The 22,264-nt window shown below is 34.7% G+C and overlaps 1 protein-coding gene across 1 annotated transcript; it reads left to right on the plus strand.

Moving 5' to 3' along the window:
• The first annotated feature begins 96 nt into the window (after positions 1-96).
• On the plus strand, positions 97-21,137 carry LOC149899256 (nose resistant to fluoxetine protein 6-like). The gene is made up of 13 exons (XM_090114314.1): positions 97-166; positions 1,538-1,677; positions 3,645-3,969; positions 4,835-4,946; positions 15,503-15,587; positions 15,860-16,026; positions 16,354-16,432; positions 16,731-16,834; positions 17,707-17,877; positions 18,143-18,293; positions 19,666-19,852; positions 20,279-20,418; positions 20,955-21,137. The coding sequence occupies exons 1-13, from the start codon at positions 100-102 to the stop codon at positions 21,135-21,137; spliced, it is 1,911 nt and encodes a 636-aa protein (XP_089970440.1). The 5' UTR covers positions 97-99.
• Positions 21,138-22,264: the final 1,127 nt, after the last annotated feature.

Genomic DNA, 22,264 nt, shown 5'->3' on the forward strand with positions numbered 1-22,264 from the left:
TAACGAGAAATCCACTTTTAGTTGATAGCAGACCTTGCAGGCGGATACAAGTTGTAAATTGTAGTATTTTTAAGGCTTTAGTAAATGTAATTTAGTGCCATGAAGATAGTGATTATATTAATTGGTATTTTTCATATCAGCTATGCTGTTATCTATAGGTTAAATCGTGAGTATTGGATTTTAAAATCTAAAAAAGAAAAACAAACAATATAAAAACAAAAACTTATAGCATGTATGAATACATATAATAAAATATAATAATCAGGGTTTACTTGTTACTAGCAATTTATTTCTTCAGTATGAATTTGGATTATTACTTCTTATTTTTATTTAAGTTAAAACTGACTGCATCAGGCAGGTTTACTCTATCATGCAGTGAATTCTAAAAGCGATGTTTTATAAAACGAGTTATATGCAGATTTCACTGAATTATTATTGTCAATTCAATGACTTTTTTTTCTAATCATCGTAATTGAGAGTAGAGTACAAATTATTTTCCAATTACATTTGTAAGATTCAAGGATAGTAATCAAGTAATCAAGTAAATAAATAAATAAATAAATAAATATTATAGGACATTATTACACAAATCGACCTAGTCCCACAGTAAGCTCAATTAAGGCTTGTGTTGTGGGTACTAGGCGACGATAAATATAATATTTAATAAATACATATATAGATAATAACACCCAGACCCAAGAACAAATAATTGAGTTCATCACACAAATATTTGCCCTGACCGGGGATCGAACCCGGGACCGTCGGCTCAGTAGGCAGTTACTTTACCACTGCGCCAACCGCGTCGTCGTGTCGTGATCGTAATAAATTCATAATTTACTCGGTTATTCTTTGTAGATATCTATATTTATATCAATAAATAGAAAAAGAGTTAGTAAGTATATAGGAAATACTTGTAAAATTTTACAGGATAAAAAAAGTTTATGAGATTTGAAAACTATTAAAAACCTAACTTTTTGAAGTGGAAATTTCTTTAGCGGCGTTGAGCACTTTTTCTGTAATGGGTATAAAATCTTAAACTCGCGTCAGGACACGTGACCTGATCGAAAAAGCGTAAGACGGATGGATATCAAACATGCTCAACGTTAATAATCAAGTTTTCACTTCTGCCGGCACTCCCGGAGTGCAACCCGTCCTTTTTTTGTATTAAGTACACTTTTTTCCGCCACCGGGAATCGAACCAGATCCCCTCGGCTCTACGTTCACGTTTTTTCAAGGAGGCGGTCGAAATAATATAATACCTATATCACAAAAATAAAAATGTAGATATACACCTATTTAATTTAAAAAGCTTTAGCTTCACTCTTAAATTATTACCGATAATTTAAACATTAAATAATATAGGAGACAGTCAATAATAAATGTTTAACATCACATCAACATCAATCTCAGCTATGCTCGCTACCAAAATTGAGCGTTCTCGCAATAGAGAAAATTTGACGCTTCGTCAAAAGCTTCAAGAAAATCCCAAACGGTACATAATTATTGTACGTCTAATACGAGAAAATCTTTCTTTCAGTAACGGAATACAACCGTATGCCACCACAATTTCAACTAGATAATTATGATAAATGTTTAAATGAACCTGATGGGGTTTATTGTGCTGTGGAATTTGCTCTAGTGTCTGATGCACCAAGTGACCTTTTGACAATGATTCAGGTGAGAATTTTGTCTAAGAACCAAGTAAACGAAGACAGATACAAAATAAGTAAAAAAATACTTACTAATCTTAAATACTTAATAATCGCTTATAATACCACAAGAGCTTCAAAATTATCGGGTATTTTCCGATAGGTTCGTTGCAAACAAATGAAGGAGTCAAGTTTTTAGTCAAGGTTAAAAAATCACGAGCGCGAAGCGCGAGTGATTTTTCCTGAAAAACTTGACGACTTTATTTGTTTGCAGGGAACCTTGAGGGAAATGCCAGATAATTTTGAAGCTCGTGTGGTATTCGGGGGATTATTTTTCCGTCCCAAACGTCGGCCAATAATTTCACAATTGAATTCAACCTGTCAGTTTGACGTCAACGACCAGAGAAATTTATCAAAAAATTATCAGTATAATACCATGTAGGTTGTACCACGTGACGTCGAATGGTGCAATTCTATTGGTCGATATTTGGGTCGGAAAAATAATCGTAATAATCTTAAATAATCTTTAACTACCCATAATATTATGTCAATAATGTATTGAACCGTCACCGACAAGTTCGTTTTTGTAAAAAATAAACATTTTCCACCATGGAAATAAACATTGATTTAGAGTATTCGTCTGTCTGTATATTAAATACTAGCTTCCGCCCGCGACTCCGTCCGCGCGGATGTGGGACTTCGCGTGGATGGTTCATTTCTCCATTCGAGTAACTCAGACAATAACATCTTATAAATATCTATTGGACCCAAATACGGCTAGGCCTATAATAATACCCAACGTGTGTTCGCGGTTCTACAGAACAACGTTTATGGATAAAACTGAAAAATTAAGATTATTTTTTTTCTACGTATTTTTCCAGTATAAAAAGTATCTTATTTTACGCCCAGGATAATAAGGTATAATTATACCAAGTTTCATCGAAATCGAACCGTTAGTTTTCACGTGATGTCTTCACATACAGACAAGACAGACAAAAATTTTTTTAATCACATATTTGGGTTTGGTATCGATCCAGTAACACCCCCTGCTATTTATTTTTTCAATATTTTCAATGTACAGAATTGACCCTTCTACAGATTTATTATATGTATAGATAGTTTTCATCTATTAATTCTTAAAATTTTACAAATAGGTTCATCTTATTTCAAACAGGTTTATCTACAAATACATATGGTTTTTTTTTTCATCGGGAAGCTAGCTCTTAATGATACAACGTTTTCCAATTATTGTATTCAAATATCGAAATCAATGCAAAATATGTACACGAAATATTCAAAACAGATGAATAATGATTTATTTCTGATTTGATTAATATTATAGATTTATTCGGGCGTCGGTATATCCGAATAAAAATCGCAAGCTTTTACACTGGAATAATATGGGTAATACTATCGGTGATAGTATTTTTAAAATTGTTATGTAGTACTAGAGAATCTTCCTTTAAACGAAGTTATTAACTTTACTCATGTTAATATAAAAAAAAAATACGAAGAACCAAAATTAATCTTCTTATATATAAAAACTAGCGGTCCGCCCCGGCTTCGCCCGTGGTACATATGAAAAATAGATGTTGGCCGATTCTCAGACTTACCCGATATGCACAGAAAATTTCATGAGAATCGGTCCACCCGTTTCGGAGGAGTATGCAGACTAACATTGTGACACGAGAATTTTATATATAAGATGAATCGCAAAATGTGTTGGTAAGCGCATAACTCGAGAACGGCTGAACCGATTTCGATAATTCTTTTTTTATTATATTCCTTGAAGTACGAGGATGGTTCTTATGTAGAGAAAATGTAAACATGTACCACGGGCGAAGCCGGGGCGGACCGCTAGTATTTCAATGAAACCACGACGTGAATATTTATTTCGATTACTCACCAACAAGCGAAATTAGTCTTACTTGCGTTTTATAATTAATATTCTTATATTCTTATACATTATTAATATTCTTATATAATGTATTTCAGGAGTACTCAGAAAACAGTGATCGCCATTTCAACCATACAAAACCATATTACGGAATATGTTTAACGCAGTCATGTCGAAGTTATATAAAAGATAAAGCAGTGAGCACAAAGGAGAGCCTTGAGGGATGCCTCAACCAGTCATTATGGAATGAATACAAACTAAAAACCAAAGTATTAGATAACATTAAATGCACAAAGTCCAATGAAGAAATAAATGTAGACGGTGCAGATATTACAGTTGTACTTCTGATTTCAATGATTATAATCATCAACATTGTAGCAAGTTTCTACGATTTTATATATGTGAGGTGTATAAAAAAGCAAGGTAATTAATTATTTTAAAGATGATTGAATTAGCGCAACTATACTAGCTGATCCGAGTTCAAATTAAAACATGTTATTGATCATATACATAAATGTCATATATCTTCCATAATAGTGTAGTTTTCTACTTCACTACATAGTATAAAACAAAGTCGCTTTCTCTGTCCCTATGTATGCTTAAATCTTCGCAACGGATTTTGATGCGGTTTTTTTTATAGATAAAGTGATTCAAGAGGAAGATTTTAGTATTTATTTTATTAAGTTTTAGACAAAGCGGGCGAAGCTGCGGGCGGAAAGCTTATTAAGATAGATAAAACAAGTCAATAACTGCGTTAAAAACAACCGACTTCAAACTTGCACTTGCAACATTTACAAATACAGACAAAAATGCTCATAAAATAAAAACTACTGGGCCTATCCGAATAATATTTTTATGGGACCAATTCGTCACCATCCCGCATCGAACAAAAAAAGAATCACGTAAATCGGTTCAGAAACCACGGAGTAATCGGTGTACATACAATTAAAAAAAAAACATACCGGCCGAATTGATAACCTCCTCCTTTTTTTTGAAGTCGGTTAAAGAGACATTTATAAAGGGATCATTCGCTACGTACAGAGCTTTGAATTTTACTTTTATTGACCTCACCTACCTGACATTAAATTATTTGTTATCGCATTTATTAAATAATTGTTTGTTTTTGGAGAAAAGAATGGTTTACTTATCTGTTGTACCTTGTTTACTTTCTCGTATTTTACATTTTCAATATTTTATCTCAATCAATATAATATCATTCCATGCATACATTTCGAATTTTCATTAACTGTGTTTCAAGAATACTATTTCAAAACATTTTTTTTTTCAGCGAATAAATATCTTATTAATTTTTCAATACAAAAAAATTGGTTAAAACTTGTTAACATCCGTGACAGATCTGATCCTCGGCAGAACCGACTGAGAAGCCTGGATGGACTGAAGTAAGTTTTTATTACGTTGTTAAACCGACTTCAAAAAAGGATGTTGAGTGTATGATTTCGTTTGCGACTAAGAGTAAGTCCACACGGCGCGTCGCGTCAGCGTTGCGTCGTCGTAGCGCTGTCGCTGCGTCGTTTTACATACAAATAACCAAGGTGTTCACACGGCGCGCTGCGGCGCGCAACGCACACGTGACGGACAGCAGCCCCCGAGACGAAGCGGGAGGGGGTGTCAGCGCTCAGTTGTAGTAGTAGTAACGCTGCGATGGCGCAGCGCCCGTGTGGCCGGCTATGCGTCAAATATTTGCGTTGCGACGACGCAACGCTGACGCGACGCGCCGTGTGGACTTACTCTAAGTTTTGTGATTTATTTGTTAATTTTTGAAGTGATAGATAGGTACTTCTTTAAGCGCATTGAGAGTAAAATTTAAGGTCGCGTCTTGGCAATACCATCACGTCATGGAGTTAGGCAACGATTAGGTATCTTTGAATCTTGCCAAAGAAGTTTCATTTCTGACACGTGAGCTCGGTACACACGATCTTTTTACACGCTTTATATTAGCTTCACCTGTATGTTTGTTTGTTTGTAACCGACTTCTTTGGGCGCGATTTTGACCCACTTTAAACGGCCAGATTTCGTTCAAACTTTGTAGATTTATTGAGGACCGATGACAATACACTAATTTGATAAAGTTTTCTATTTTTTAGTTCGGTTTTCTATAAAAAGCGTGTTTTTTTAGTTTTATTAAACTATTATTATTTTATTATATTCTTTGTTGGCTGACTCGCGTGGCTCGTTTGTGGCCTTGTTCATTGTAAAAAAAGCTATTTCTTTGACACACACATGACATGAAATAAATATATGAAGGTATTTAATTATAACCCAAGAGTGGCATTCCATCAACATGAGTCCCCTTAAAAGATAAGTAATAACTTTATTACTTATACTAGCTGTGCCCGCGACTTCGTCCGCGTGGAATAGTGACTGCATAGTAGTTACTACTTAACTTTTATTGAATAAACACGTACGTTAAATAAATAATTAAAAAAACTTTTATTAAAATTTATTACTAAACTGAGCTAAAAAAAAATGCCTTATTAATTTTCTACGTAAAATTTATTTTAATTATGTCATATTATTCTTTAGGCACCAGGAGGGAAAGGAGCAAATTTATTTTCCTTCCATCCTTGTATGGATGTTTTTGACAATATATTGTGCAGCAAAATTGGCGGCAAATGAGTGCCGAGACAAACGTCAAAACGTAAAGAAATAGAATCCGCTATCGATACTAATTGACATAAGCGTACTGATGATGTTTTGCTAAAGATTTGTTCACCCTACCAACGACGACGACGATCACGAACAAAATTTGCATCCAGTCGCAATTTAATAAAATTGTGCAAAACACATCATACGCTTATGGCAATTAGTATCGTAGCGGATTCCTTCTATTCCTTTGCGTTTTGACGTTAGTGTCAGCGCTCATCTTTCCTGTCTCGCGCCTGTAGTAACTAAACCGTTTAGACTGTGCAATAAAAATTAAATAAAAAAAACCAACGCAAAGAAGAAAAGTGCATAGAAAAAGGAATAAATAATTTCACAAACTTCCCGAAGATCTTTAAAAATAAAATATACCATATAATATTTATAAAAATAAAAAAAAACAAAGTCGTCGTGGATGCCATACCATCATTATCATATTACAACGGGTCACCATGAAATTTGACTTTGATTGCTGTTCAATACCGTCGTTTAGTTACGTTTAGTTCCTTATCGCAAACTAGATGGCGTCACGTTAGAATTGTTCGAACTTATAACTGGCTAGTGTTTTGTTTTTGTAATATCATATGTATACTGTGTTTTGATTAATTAAAATGCCTTACAACAGCAGTGGTGTTTTATTAGTGAATCCAAGTATAGTGAATTAGTGACAGTGTACGCAGCGACATCTGGTGCCGAAACCCGGGAATAAAGGAATAAAGGACTTGTAAAAAACCGTGAGTAAAGTGAACTAAGTGGACAATAAAGACTTGTAAAAATTCAGTGTTGTGATAACTTGGACTTAGAAAAATTTGCTTAAATATTAACTTAGAAAAATTTGATTAAATCTTGGACTTAGAAAAATTTGATAAAAATTTGTATGCATATGGGACTTAGAAAAATTTCATAAAAATTTGTATACACTTTGGACTTAGAAAAATTTTGAATAAAATTAAAGATAGAAGAAATGGATCCATTCGTTGCTCAGCAAGTAGAGATACATGAGCAAATAAATAAAAGTTATTCAAATTATAAAAAGACCCCAAAAGAAAGACTGACAAACGTTTACATAGAAATAAAATTAGAATGTTTGGAGGCAAGTTGGAAGAAATTTATCGAGAACCATTTGAATATTGTATCAGTTGCATCAAAAAGGGAACGTGAAAAAACACCCTATTTTATCGAAGAGATCTATGAAAACCTAGAAGAAATTTATATTAGTTACAAATCAAAAATGAAGGTTGATCTTGGTTCCAGCTCAGCGGGTTCTTCTAAAGTCAGTCCATCGAACGTCACCTGTGCAGGTAGTGAAGTGAAGCTCCCACAAATACAGTTACCTACATTTTCGGGTAATTATGAAGAATGGCAGAGCTTCCACGACATGTTTATCTCTTTGATAGATAGAAATCCATCATTAAGCCAGGTTCAGAAGTTGCATTACCTGAAATGTAGTTTAAAAGGCGAACCTGAGAATTTATTAAGGAGCTTATCGACTACTGATACAAATTATGAAGAGGCGTGGGACAGATTGAAGCGCAGGTATAATAACAAAAGATTCAATGTCAACGAAATTCTAAAACGTTTGTTCGGTCAAAAGCCTATGTCTAGCGAGTCGGCTACAGCAATCAAACATCTTATCGATACCACGGAGGCATGTTTGAAGGCTCTAAAGAATTTAGATATTGAGGTGTCTTCGTGGGATGCGATCATTAATTTTTTAATAGTCTCAAAATTAGATTTAGAGTCCCGCCGCCAGTGGGAGACCGAAGCTGGCCGATCTCAAACCGACAGCATCCCAAAATGGAGTGAGCTCGTAACCTTCCTGGAAAGTAGATTTAGAACATTAGAGATGCTAGTAGGTGAATCTAAACAAAACATGAAGAATAGTATAAGTCCAAAGCAAACAAGACAAAAGGCGTTTCATATTATACAAGATAATAAAAAGGATACTTACAAAGAAAATAGTAAAGTCTGCGTATGCTGTTCAGATGCTCATTTATTATACCAATGTAAACAATTTGGAGGCAAGTCTCCCGAAGAGAGATATGAGTTTATTCAAGCCAAGAGACTTTGCTTCAATTGTTTCTCATCCAACCACAACGTGAGGAGCTGTCACCAGTCGACGTGTTGCCGGCGTTGTGGCAGACGACACCACACCCTGCTGCATATAGAAAGAAATTCTCCCCTGTGTCTGGGGAACCAAGTACGAGTACTACCCACCAACCGACGAGTTTAGATGAGAATCGCCAGTATGATAAGAAAGTAGTAGCTCATTTTGCGAAAGATACACATCCGGTCAAAGTGCTATTAGCTACAGCATTAGCTAGAATTAAATCCCCAAATGGCTGCGTCCAAACTGCGCGAATATTAATCGATCAAGGCTCTGAGGCCTCTTTTATTACCGAAAGTACTGTACAATCTTTATGTCTTAAGCGTACACCAATAAATGGTTTAATAACTGGAGTAGGTGATGGTAAACTTAGATCTAAGCACATTGTTTCATTTGAGTTAGAATCACTACATAATCATGAATTTTCTGTTTCAGTAAATGCATATGTGTTGCCATCTTTAACATCGTTTCTTCCGTCGAGTAAGGTTTCCATTTTTGATTGGCCAGAGCTCAGTAGTCTACCGTTAGCAGATCCCAAATATGGTTCACCTGGTAAGATAGATATTATTTTAGGAGTAGATATTTTCAGTCAGATAATGTTGAGTGGTTTCTTGAAACATCCCATACATGACGGTCCTATTGCACAGAATACTCATCTTGGCTGGATCTTGTCGGGAAGAGTAGGCGAAAATGAAGAATCAAATCCTAGAGTAGTAAATTTACATTTACAGGTAAGAGAAGATAAGATTTTGACACAGTTTTGGGAAATTGAAAGAGAACCAGATTTAATAGGAAAGAAACTTACGAAGGAAGAAATCAGATGTGAAGAAATTTATGAGAGTACTACCACAAGAAATGAAGAAGGTCGTTACGTAGTGAGATTGCCATTTAAGGAGCCAGATCCAAAGTGTGTGTACGGGAATTCCAAGGAAGTTGCTTTGAAGAGATTTAAGGTATTAGAAAGAAAGTTTAAAAAGAATTCTGACTTGCACGCTGAATATGAGAAAGTTATAGTCGACTACCAGAATCAAAAACACATGGAACCGATTTTAAGTAAGGCGGATATTGAGTATCCATTTTCCTTTTACCTACCTCATCACGCCGTGATAAGGGAAGACAAGGAAACCACCAAACTTCGTGTTGTTTTTGATGCGTCGTGCAAGGGGAATAATAACGTATCATTGAATGACACGTTACTCGTTGGACCTAAAATTCAACAAGATTTGCGCCACATTATAATGAGGTGGCGAACGCATATTTATTGCATTGTGGCAGACATCGTACAGATGTATAGACAGATAGTGGTACATGAAGATGATTCCGATTTCCAAAGAATTTTATGGCGATCTGATCCATCACAACCCATACAACATTTTAAGCTATCGCGACTTACCTTCGGTACTGCTTGTGCACCGTATCTGGCGGTTAAATCACTGCAACAATTGGCTCGAGATGAAGAGTTGAGATATCCACTTGCCGCAAAACTTACACTTGAAGATTTTTATATGGACGATTTGTTGACCGGTTGTAATTCAGAAGATAAAGCTATAGATATTTATAAAGAGATGAATCAATTAATGTCTAAAGGTGGATTTAAGCTCCAAAAGTGGTGCAGTAATTGTCCAAAATTACTGAATCATATCGAAAATGATAATCAATCTTCAAAGGATACATTTATTTTTAAGATCAATGATACAATTAAGGTGTTGGGTATTTCCTGGAATAAAAACATAGATAAATTTGAGTATACTTACAATTTACCGGAGTTAGATGAGCCTGTAACCAAACGGAAAGTGTTATCTGATATTGCGCGCCTTTACGACCCTCTGGGTTGGGTTGCTCCTGTCCTTATTACGGCGAAGATCTTTATGCAAACACTGTGGAAATCTGGATTGAATTGGGATGAAAATCTTTCGTCAGAATTATTAAATCAATGGCTACATTTTAGAAAAGAGTTAGATGGTATTCGAGGTATAGCTGTTCCTAGGTGGCTTTCTACAACGAATGATGATCCAGTTGAGCTTCACGTATTTGCTGACGCTTCTCAGGTAGCTTATGCTGCTGTCGTCTACCTGAAAACCATGGACACCGAAGGTAATACTCACGTAAATGTAGTCACATCCAAAACTAAAGTCGCCCCAATTCAGAAGGAGATATCCATCCCGAGAATGGAACTATGCGCGGCGTTGTTGGCTGCCAAATTAATTTCTGAGGTTGCACAAGTACTGCAGGTACCTAAAGATAAGTTGTTTGCCTGGTCCGACTCGACCATAGTGCTTGCATGGCTCCGTGGAGAACCCAGCCGTTGGACGACGTTTGTAAGCAACAGGGTCTCCGAGATTTTGACTGTTCTAGATAGTGATCAATGGAACCATGTTGCCACTGACCAAAATCCAGCCGATTGTGCCTCTAGAGGTATATCCTCTCGAGAACTAATTCATTATGATCTTTGGTGGCATGGTCCTAAGAGCCTACACGAAAACCATGTTTATAGTACACATTTAGATGTTGACACTGATGTTGAAGTACGACCGTTAAAGGTACTTACCAATACGACGCGATCTGCTGAAGAATTTATATGGGAACGGTTTTCAAATCTAACTAGAATGTTACGAGTTTTATCTTATTGTAGAAAATTCCTAAAACTAAGAGAACCTAAAGAATTAAGAGATATTAATAAAAGAATTACGACCAATGAAATGGACACTACATTAGATATAATTGTAAAGGCTACCCAAAGACTATATTTTGAAGATGAGATTAATAAGTTAATGTCTCGAACCGGAAGTGTTACTAAAGGAAGTCCACTGCACACTCTTGCACCCTTTCTTGATGAAAAAGGGTTGCTAAGGGTGGGCGGTCGAATACAACTGTCTTCTGTGCAGTTTAATAAGAAACATCCTCTAATAATGCCCAGTGAGTCTCATCTCACTAGGTTATTAATATTGGATGCGCACCACAGAACACTTCACGGGGGGCCACAGCTTATGATAAACTTCCTTAGAAGTAAATTTTGGATCCTACGAATTAGAGAAAAGGTGAAGAAGTACTACAGAGAATGCATGACTTGCCTACGTTATTCTCGCCAGGATAACCACCAATTAATGGGCCAGTTACCTAAGGTTAGATTGACTCCGGATAAACCATTTAGGTCATCAGGTGTTGATTTTACCGGGTACATAGATATTAGGTTTTCGCCTGGTAGAGGATCGAAATCCTATAAAGGCTATATTTGCCTATTTGTGTGTATGGCAACTAAGGCGATCCACTTAGAGGCTGTGTCAGACCTTACCAGTTCTGGATTCATAGCTGCATTCAAACGCTTTGTGTCTCGAAGAGGGCACTGCCGCGATCTGTACAGCGACAATGGGACTAATTTCGTTGGTGCGGATAAAGAGCTGCGTAAAATGTTATGTCAAGCGAAATCAGAGTTGGCCGACGAAATTGCTAATTTACTTACCCAGGACGGAACCACTTGGCATTTTATACCCCCACACGCGCCTAACTTTGGAGGGCTGTGGGAAGCTGGTGTTCGTTCAGCGAAAACACACCTGAAAAGAATAGTAGGAGACGCAATACTTACCTTCGAGGAACTTACAACTGTGTTGACCCAAGTTGAAGCGTGCTTAAACTCCCGTCCAATTTCTGCAATTAGTGATAATCCAGGTGACGAGATGCCCCTCACACCTGGGCACTTCTTAGTCGGTGAACCATTAGTTTTAATTCCTGAAAGCGATTATTCAAAGACCTCTCTCACAGGTCTTCAAAGGTGGAAACTTACTCAACGGATGGTTAATAATTTTTGGAAGACTTGGTCAAAAGAGTATTTAGTGACGTTAAATAATAGGTACAAATGGTTTTCAAAAAAGACAGAACCTGACGTTAACGATATTGTTATTATAAGGGACCACAATGTTCCTCCAGCTAAATGGTTATTAGGGAAAATCGTTGAAAAACATCCGGGTAAGGACGACCTTACCCGAGTTGTGACAATTAAAACTAAGAACGGTCTTTGTAAACGTCCTTGTAATAAGTTATGCATTTTACCAAAGGCCTAGCTCATTAGTTATTGTGTAGAAGTTAATCTAGCAGTATTTTTTTGTTCCTATTTTTTACATTGCAAAATGTTGTTGTTTAGAAGTCAATATTGTTTTAGTTCACTCTCAAGTTTATTTTGTTTACGTTGAGTTTAGATGTATGTAATAAGAGTTTCTATTGTTTACGTTGAGATGTTATAAGAATTACTTTGTGTTTATTAGGTTAAATGTACTCTTGAACTGAATTGTTCTTTATGTTTCTTTTTGTTTAGAAAAGCACTAGGTGCTTTTGGTGGGCGGGATGTTCAATACCGTCGTTTAGTTACGTTTAGTTCCTTATCGCAAACTAGATGGCGTCACGTTAGAATTGTTCGAACTTATAACTGGCTAGTGTTTTGTTTTTGTAATATCATATGTATACTGTGTTTTGATTAATTAAAGGCCTTATAACAGCAGTGGTGTTTTATTAGTGAATCCAAGTATAGTGAATAAGTGACAGTGTACGCAGCGACAATTGCAAAGCATTAAATTTCGTAGTTTAGGTCGTAATTAGACGGAAAAAAATATATGGCATGAAAAACTTTGCTTTTGTGCTTAGAAGACTGATTGAAGGAATTTTTTAAAAATCTCGGATTTTAATTTTTTATTGAAAATAAAACTATTGAAATAAAAATGTTTATTATTTTTATTAAGTTTTACTATCAAATTAGCTTACAGAGAAGTGGAAAATAACTTAAAAGTGCACACTTTTACTTTTTCTTTTATGTTCATAGCTACTTTCTCTCTATAAACCCCAAATATAGTCGCCCATCATGTTTTCATTGTATTGGCCTTGATAGCGTTGTACAAAATTCATGATGTCCTGATGGAAACGTTCTCTTTGCTCTTCGGAATAGGCTCCCATATTGTTTTTAAATTTATCCAAATGAGCATGCAGCATATGTACTTTTAATGACATCCTGCAGCCCATGGCCTTAAAATTTGTAATTGGAATTTGCCTTTCCTTCCAAACACCTTTTACAATATCTACAAGCAACATGTGGAGCCCATGGCTTATCTTGATTCCGTACAGGACAGTCAAAATATGCTTCATAGGCTTCACAGAGAACGTGAGATGTCTTTAGTTCATATTTCACGTCTCGAACTTTAATAAATTGACCACATATAAAACAAAATGCATCAGCATCGTATTTGCACTTTCGTGACGACATTTTAAGTTATTCTGGGCTTGTAAATAATACCTGATGGTTGTTTATCACTCGGGTGCCATCTAGCGGCACAGTGTAAACGTTAATATCCCACTCTCACCGCACGGTCTTTTTAAAAATATTAAAATCAATTAAAATTTATGAAAAAATTGAAAAATTAGTATTATTATTATAACTATCACAAAAGCAAACTTTATACCGAAAAAAAGGTATTTTCTTTTCGTTTTTGTGCATAACTAACTGGAAAATAATAGTATAAACTTTAGGACAAAGAACGAAAATTTTTTTGTTGAGTCGTGTTATCATAATTTTAAAGATCGTCGGGAAGTTTGTAAAATTATTTATTCCTTTTCCTTCAAATTGCGTTGGGTTTTTTTAATTTTTAAACTTCGGTTTCTTATTTTCATGTAATATTTTCAAGTGAGCGAGAACTACCTTTACCTCCTTAATACATTCCTACATCATATTGATATCTATAAGTTTGTTGCTCTTTGACATCTTTTAAGTTGGGCCGTAACCGTGCACAAATTGTAATGGACCACAGTGGCAAAAGAAGTGGTATATTTAAGAAAAAAATTGCCAAGCGCCGCACCAGACCTATGTGGCTTTGAGTAGAATTCAAAATTTCCAGGGTGTGGCTATCCTCTCGCTCCCATATCCCCCTCTTCTTTCACAGACTTTCAACCTTTCCATCCCTAGTAAATGGCAGAACCGATTTTGATGTAAACCATATTATCTAATTGTACCTATATTATGTACACGACATAATATTATCCTGTCGTTTGATGCTCCATTTGGTTTATTTATCTAACCACTGTCACCCCTAAAGTGTAATAAACGGATGAACCGATTTCGATAAAACATTGCTATTTGTAATTCACACGTTGCTCTTTCATATTTTGATATGCCGCTTGAGATATTATTTGACCACATTCGATTATTGTTCATTCCCACTTTTACCGCTGTAATCTGTGCTGTAATCTAATAAATGGATGAACCGATTTTGATTAAATATGTAAGATGTCCAATTATACTTTACACGTCATGCCCTTTCATTTCATATGTCACTTGGGTCAAAATTCATTTTTTTATTACCTACAACTTTTTTACCGTATATCAAATAAATGGAAGAACCGATTTTTAAAAATTTGGCTTATTGTTACTGATAGGTCGTTCACTTTAATCATTTTCTTTGGGACTTTCGATATGATCACCTGGACATTTTATAGAAATAACTGTAGCGTATAACAGATAACTTACGTTTTATCGTACACTGTATAATAGTAGCAAATGTTCGCCGTGAATACTTAGTTAAATGGTCATAACTTTTTTATTTATAAACCGATTGACATGAAATAAACACTAAATGTTAAATGAAGATTACCACATATATTAGTGAAAACCGCATTTAAATCGGATAAGCCGTTTCTGAGATTAGCGTGTTCAAACATACAGACAAACAGACAAACAGACAAAAAAAATTTTAACGACAGTTTTGGGTTTGGGATCGATTTAGTAATAACCCCTGCTATTTTTTTTACATATTTTCATTGTACAGACACCACTTTTCTAGAATTTTATTATATGTATTGATGATGATTGATGATGATGATGATGATGATGATTATACCATTATTTTTTAGTAATTACAGTAAACTAATATTTTTAGTAGGTTATTTCATATTTGTTACACTTTTAAGTAATAATGTATATTTGATGATATGTCAGTTATTTCTTCAATGTGTCTGGCAAGATGTAAAAAGCATGAAAACTGTCCGGCTCTTGAGGTAACATCTTTTTATACGTCCCAAAGTATCATGTATAAAGTTTAGCTTTTATTCTATAACGAAACTTAGGTACTATTTTAAACTTTCAACTTAAGTATATAAAATAACGAAGGTCTGGCCGTCGTGGGCTCTTCATCTATTATGTTTATTTCACAGAGCGCTTACGATATGTTTGGTTATTATTCTTCATTCAATACTACCGATGGTACTACTTTGTCAGAATACGCACTTTCTGGAATCGGTAAGTAATAAAGTGGTGAGGAGTTTATTTGGAAGAAAGATAACATTTTTTTTTACTGAAATTCTCCTAAACGACGAAAGGTTCGTTAAACTATGTAGCGGTTTTTTTTGTTTATGTATATGTTTAAAAACCGATAACACCCTGTGTTCTTCCAATAAGAAGTCGTTTAAAATAATTCCGTTGCTACGTGAAAGAAAGACAAACAAACACACTTTCGTTTATTTAATTGAATTATCCAACCAATCACTTAAAACTAATCTCCATGTTTACAGACATTTGACTATGTGGGATATCAATTTGGATACAACGGCACAATAATTGTTCAAATATTTTTCTTAATTTCGGGATTATTACTGTCATACAATCTGCAAATCGCGGCGGAGACCAAAACATTGGACTGGCTTGAAATACCAAAGCGAATCGGTATACGATGGCTGAGGTAAGTATTTTTAAAATAAATACTAATAGAAACTGGCAAATTAGGTTTTAGAAGAAATTTGCTTTATATCCTCAGCATGAAAACCCATATTTATTCCCGGAAAACGAACTGTGTTTTAAGCTATTGCATAGCTTCTATCGCGGGCCTTGAGCGCGGGGACCGAATCCAGAAATTTAGTAACGAAAAACCTCACGCTCCCCACTCCGACGGGCGCGGAGGTGTGGCTTGAAGGCATAGCATGCAATAGCTTTACCGCGGCAGTCCCCGAGTGCCACACGTCTTTTTATTATTATTTTTTGTGTTTATTATAATTTATTTATTTTGTAGATTGACGCCACCATATGCAATTGTCTTAGCCATTACATCTACATGGCTCAGATATGCTGGATCGGGACCCTTTTGGAAGGTAATGTGAAACTTTCGTATATTGTGATCAGAACTCTCAGAAACTTGTGGTTATAACTTGTTATTGACTAATCATCATCATCATCATCAGCCCATTAAGTTCCCATTGCTGGGATACGGGCCTCTCATATGGGCTCAGGCCGTAATCCACCACGCTGGCCAAGTGTAAAAGTATTATATATATACATATATTTTCTGCACGCCCGCCCGGTCTCGAACCCTCGTCTACTCAAAGGGTACTCACCACTGAGCAACCACTGCATAATTGACTAATATGTAGGGACTTTGTTTTATTTCAGCCAATAGTAAATGATGCAGTGACTGACTGCCGCCAATCATGGTGGATCCACCTCTTTTACATAAGAAATTATTATAAAAATAGCAAGTGCATGCTTCACGCATGGTTTGTATGTTTTTGTATTTAAAATATCTTTCTTACCTTCATAGTAATTATTAGTTATCTATTTTTGTCGCTCAACAACTTCAACAAGCAGTACACGTAAAAATTTCCTAAAAAGCGGGTTGGTTCTGCGACTAAACTATCGTAAAGTTCATTGAAATCAAGTAACATACACAGCTCACTTTAGTTCTTATAGTATTAGTTTAAGAGATATAAATATAGGTTTATCACATTTACATACAAGTATACTAGTCCGGGATACATCGCCCATTTTTGCAAGTGATGACTATCAAGCTAATTTTTCGTGAGTAGCTTTATTTTGATGAGATGACCAATAATTTCATGTACGAAACTCTCGATTGTGGTAGCTTACAGAGGTAACAAGGATAAAAATTTTTGATTTGACGGTTCTCAAATATTTACTACGCAATTTGTAGGACAATATGTTTGTTGAATTATATAAGTATTAAATAAGTGAAAATAAAAAAATCAGCTGGTTAGTAATCATTTATGATGACTTCGTTATCGATACACATTGGAAAGGGGGACTCTTTGATCAAACCATAGATTTTGTAGGACAAATATTTTTTCGAATAATTTAGATAATTATCTTGATATTGAACAAAAAAAAACATTCAGTTAGTAATTAATATTTGAGAACCATCAAATCAAAATATTTTATCCTTGTTTCCTCTGGTAGCTACCACAATCGAGAGTTTTGTACATGAAATTATTGGGCATCTCATCAAAATAAAGCTACTCACGAAAAATTAGCTTGATAGTAATCACTTGCAAAAATGGGCGATGTATCCCGGACTATACAGTCTACAGATGATTCTAATAAAATCTTGTTAAAAACCAACAATATTTTTCAGGTATGTGGCAGCAGATTTTCAATTGCACATAGTTGGTTTGATCCTCTGTGTGTTATTTAAAGGATGTATAAGAAGGATTTTTCTGGTCGTCTTGTTGGTGATTGGCGTTGTTGCACCAGCTTTCCATACGTACTTCCAAGATCTGAATGGATCGTTAGTTGTAACATTGGAGTAAGTTATCAATTTAAAAAGTAAACTAAGTGAAACTTTTGATTAGTATGATTTGAACACCTAGTTTTAATACAAAACCTACCTACTTCTTGCATAATAAATAAATATAAAATATCTAAATTGAATATAAGATGGTTCCGTTTTCCTTTTTAATAAATAAAGTAAATTTATGTGTAAATATAAGTATGTATAATCTACATTTATGTTATTTTTTATATCAAAGTTTTTTATTATTTTTCCAATAAATATTTTTAATTGATTTCAGAATGATGAGAAACATGTTTGTCACTGACCCAACATTTGTGAACGTGTATACACCCACACACACGAACATGGCTTGCTTTGTCATTGGCCTTGCACTCGGATTAATTATCTACAACATGAAAAATAACAACTTCGATATTGAAAAGTATAGGGTAAGTAACTAACCAAAAAGATTTCAATAAGCGAAGTAAAACTTGTACAACAATTCATCATTAAGCCGAAATAATAATAATAAACATAGCTTAAAAACACAATTAAACTCATGAAATTATTGTATTGTCACCGATCCTTGATAAGTGTACAATACTTGGATTCTATTTGTCTGTTTAAACTGAGTCGAAATCGAGTTTAAAGGATTCGGTTACAAACAAATTATTATCTATACTAATATTATAAAACAAAAAAAAAAGGCCGTAGTGCGGGACGGGGTAAAGGTGATTTTCATGTGATTAAAAATTAAACCTATAGTCCGACCTATAGTAGACTTTTCACTGTAACGATATCGCTATCTATGCGGGTGAAACCGCAGGGCAATGCTAGTGTAGTATAAAACAAAGTCGAGTTCTCCGTATCTATAATCAATATCCCTGTGTATGCTTAAATCTTTAAAACTACGCAACGTATTTTGATGCGGTTTTTTAAATAGAAAGAAAGATCATTTATTTGACTCCACAATAATAATTAATAACAAACACAATTGACACAGAATACAATACTTATCTATACATATAATAAATCTGTAGAAGGGTCAATTCTGTACATTGAAAATATTGAAAAAATAAATAGCAATAGTGTTACTGGATCGAAACCAAACCCAAATATGTAATTAAAAAAAATTTTGTCTGTCTGTCTGTCTGTCTGTATGTGAAGACATCACGTGAAAACTAACGGTTCGATTTCGATGAAACTTGGTATAATTATACCTTATTATCCTGGGCGTAAAATAGGATACTTTTTATCCTGAAAAAATACGAAGAAAAAAAATAATCTTAATTTTTCAGTTTTATCCATAGACGTTGTTCTGTAGAACAGCGAACACACGTTGGGTATTATTATAGGCCTAGCCGTATTTGAGTCCAATAGATATTTATAAGATGTTACTGTCAGAGTTACTCAAATTGGAGAAATAAACCATCCACGCGAAGACCGACAACCGCGCGGACGGAGTCGCGGGCGGAAGCTAGTTCAAATTAAAACAACACAACATGAAACAAAACAATACAAGTATAATAAATGAAAGAGTAAAATAAAATAAAATGAAGCCGAAAAGTGGAGCCAAGTCAGGTAGCCACTCAGCATAAGTTGCAATATAGTTGCAACGCTGATTTTCAGTGGCCCCTCTCTAATAGATAGAGTGGTTCTAGACAAAGATAGAAGATAGATAGATAGATAGATAGAAGAAGTATATAATTTATTAGGTTTTAGACAAAGCGGGCGAAGCCGCGGGCGGACAGCCAGTAAATAATATACAAAAAATTATTTTTACCCTGTGGCGCAGACAGCTTCAAACGAATTAATTTTCAGAAGTACCTGCCCATGTACTACGCAATTGTGCCTGTGGGATTTGCCCTTGCTCTAGCAGGCATGGCTGCATACAGAGACGGTCCACGACTCTCTATATACATACGAGTTTTGTTCTCTTTACTACTAAAGCCTGTGTTTGGGATGTGCGTCGCAGTTTTTATATTTGGTATGGTGTTCAAATTTGAGGGTAAGTTTTTAGCATAGAGCACTAAAGTTTTTAGGTTATGCAAATGTCATTCTCCTCTTGTGGAGATCGTGGGAATGTGAGTGACCGGCATTATAATCATAAATCAATAGATGTTAAAGTTTTCTTATATTTATTTGTATTTCTTCACTGCACACGTTGTGGCAGTGAAAAATAGACCAATAAATGTTAAACATTTATATATATAGTATTCTCAGAATCTACTTGAAGTACGTAGAAAATATGTACTAAGATCTAAAATGAAGGAAAACTTGCCATTGCCAATTATTATTCACATAGTAGTGGGTGCACATTGGAGAAAAAATAAATAAACACTTGCTCTAAGACTTTGACAATACCTAATTATTAACATAGTAGTGCACTACTTCTTACAGTTACAATATTTTAATATCCTTTATATGTTTTCAGGAACGATTCGCGGATTCTTGGAGGCACGTATTTGGACGGTTATATGTAGAGTTTCCTATTGCGCTTACCTCTGTCACATAACCTTATTCAGGATGATGACTGGTTCCAGTATCATGATACGAGTCAACATAATACATTTAGTGAGTAATTCTGTAGTAATTAGAAATTATAATTACCTAGATATATTTTGCTCGCATATAAATTGTATAATTTCACCGTTTACAAACAGCGTCGTCAGTTAACAAGTGCTGCATTTTATATACTGCTGAGAATTCTGGATCAGAACGTGCTGGTCTTGTTAGAAAGTGGGTCTGGTTAGATTCATTTTATTTTAAAACTACACTGAAATAGGAGCCCCTTCATCTGAAATACGGAGAAATTATACAAATTTTCTCTAACATAAATACAGGCCGTCGCAAATTTAATGTACCTTCTAAGATCAAAGCATCATATGGTTTTTCATACACTGATTCCGTAAAAAATACACATAACATCCTTGATGAAAGATTCTACGCATTGTTCTTATACTGAACAACACTGAATATGAGTACAATTCATTTACACTAAAATATCACGAAAGAATGCTCTTGCTCTAGCTCTAGCTTTATGCTCGTTTGATATAAATGTACCGTTGATTATGTATATTTTATTCTAATAATTTATTCCTTTGTTTCAGTTTAATTTAAGCCTCGGCATGGTCTTCATGGCTTTCATTATAGCAGTGGTTCTGTATCTTTTCGTTGAGGCGCCATTCTTGGGAATCATAGACACGATTAGAGCGAGAGACACGAGCCACCGGAAAGCAAGCGTTAACAGTTTAAAGAACAAAAATTTAATTGAAGCAAACACTGCTATATAATATTTATATGTATATAGAAATTTTATAGTTTAATAGTGTATTAAATTATTTTTATGAATTACATATTTTTAGTTGTCAGATAATAAATTCTTAACTTAAAAGTAACTTTAATAATAATTAAGAATGAGAAGATGACGTTTTTATTGCTTGTTTTGTAATAATATTCAATGTATAAAAACTTAGAGCATTAAACCAACATAATAAAATGTTGGAGATTGGAAAAAAAGTGTATAATATAATAGTATTAGACTGAGTGTTGGATATTATGACTATATAATATATATAATGTATATGACTAAAAAAAGACGGGGTGCACTCCGGGAGTGCCGGCAGAAGTGAAAACTTGATTATTAACGTTGAGCATGTTTGATATCCATCCGTCTTACGCTTTTTCGATCAGGTCACGTGTCCTGACGCGAGTTTAAGATTTTATACCCAACGCCGCTAAAGAAGTTTTCACTTCAAAAATATATTGAAAACGAATAAATGATTTTCATGATACATGGAAATAAATATTTAAAATCTAAATAATATGTTATAAAATTCTGCTATACATCCTTCCACCACCCACCTTGAAAACAAAATTACTTTCAACAATGCAACCGTAATAATACAGTTTTATTTATTTTTATAATCGATTCTCTTATCGAAACTAAGCATAAGTCTGTTAATGGTAATATCTATTCCAAAACGAAATTGCAATAAAACTACGATTCCAATGAAATACATTTTTATTAACACACAAATTACAAACAATAACTAGATACGTTTTCAAACCACGAATTAATAGTATTATATAATAGTTAATTTATATTAAAAGATATTCCATATAGAATTTTTTCTTTTTTTTATAATAGAGCGGGTAACCGGTAACGGAGCAGGTGGGTCACCTAGTGAGGTGATCACCACCGCCCATGAGCACTCACAAAGTTACCTTTGTAAGGCTGTTACCGACTTTCGAAGGTGGGTGTAGGCTCTCTTTTTAAATAAGTCCATGTCATACAATATGTGCGGGAATACCGAGCTTGGTAGACTGTTCCACAGGGTGGTGGTACGTGGAAAAAAATGTCGTACGTGAAAAAAAAAAGAATACGAGGATTTGTGACAAATCCGAGGATTTTTAACTA

The sequence above is a fragment of the Colias eurytheme genome, chromosome 21 (assembly GCF_061535395.1).
Source record: "Colias eurytheme isolate Ceu_HAF_F1 chromosome 21, ilColEury1 Martin Lab GWU primary, whole genome shotgun sequence".
Classification (NCBI taxonomy): domain Eukaryota; kingdom Metazoa; phylum Arthropoda; class Insecta; order Lepidoptera; family Pieridae; genus Colias; species Colias eurytheme.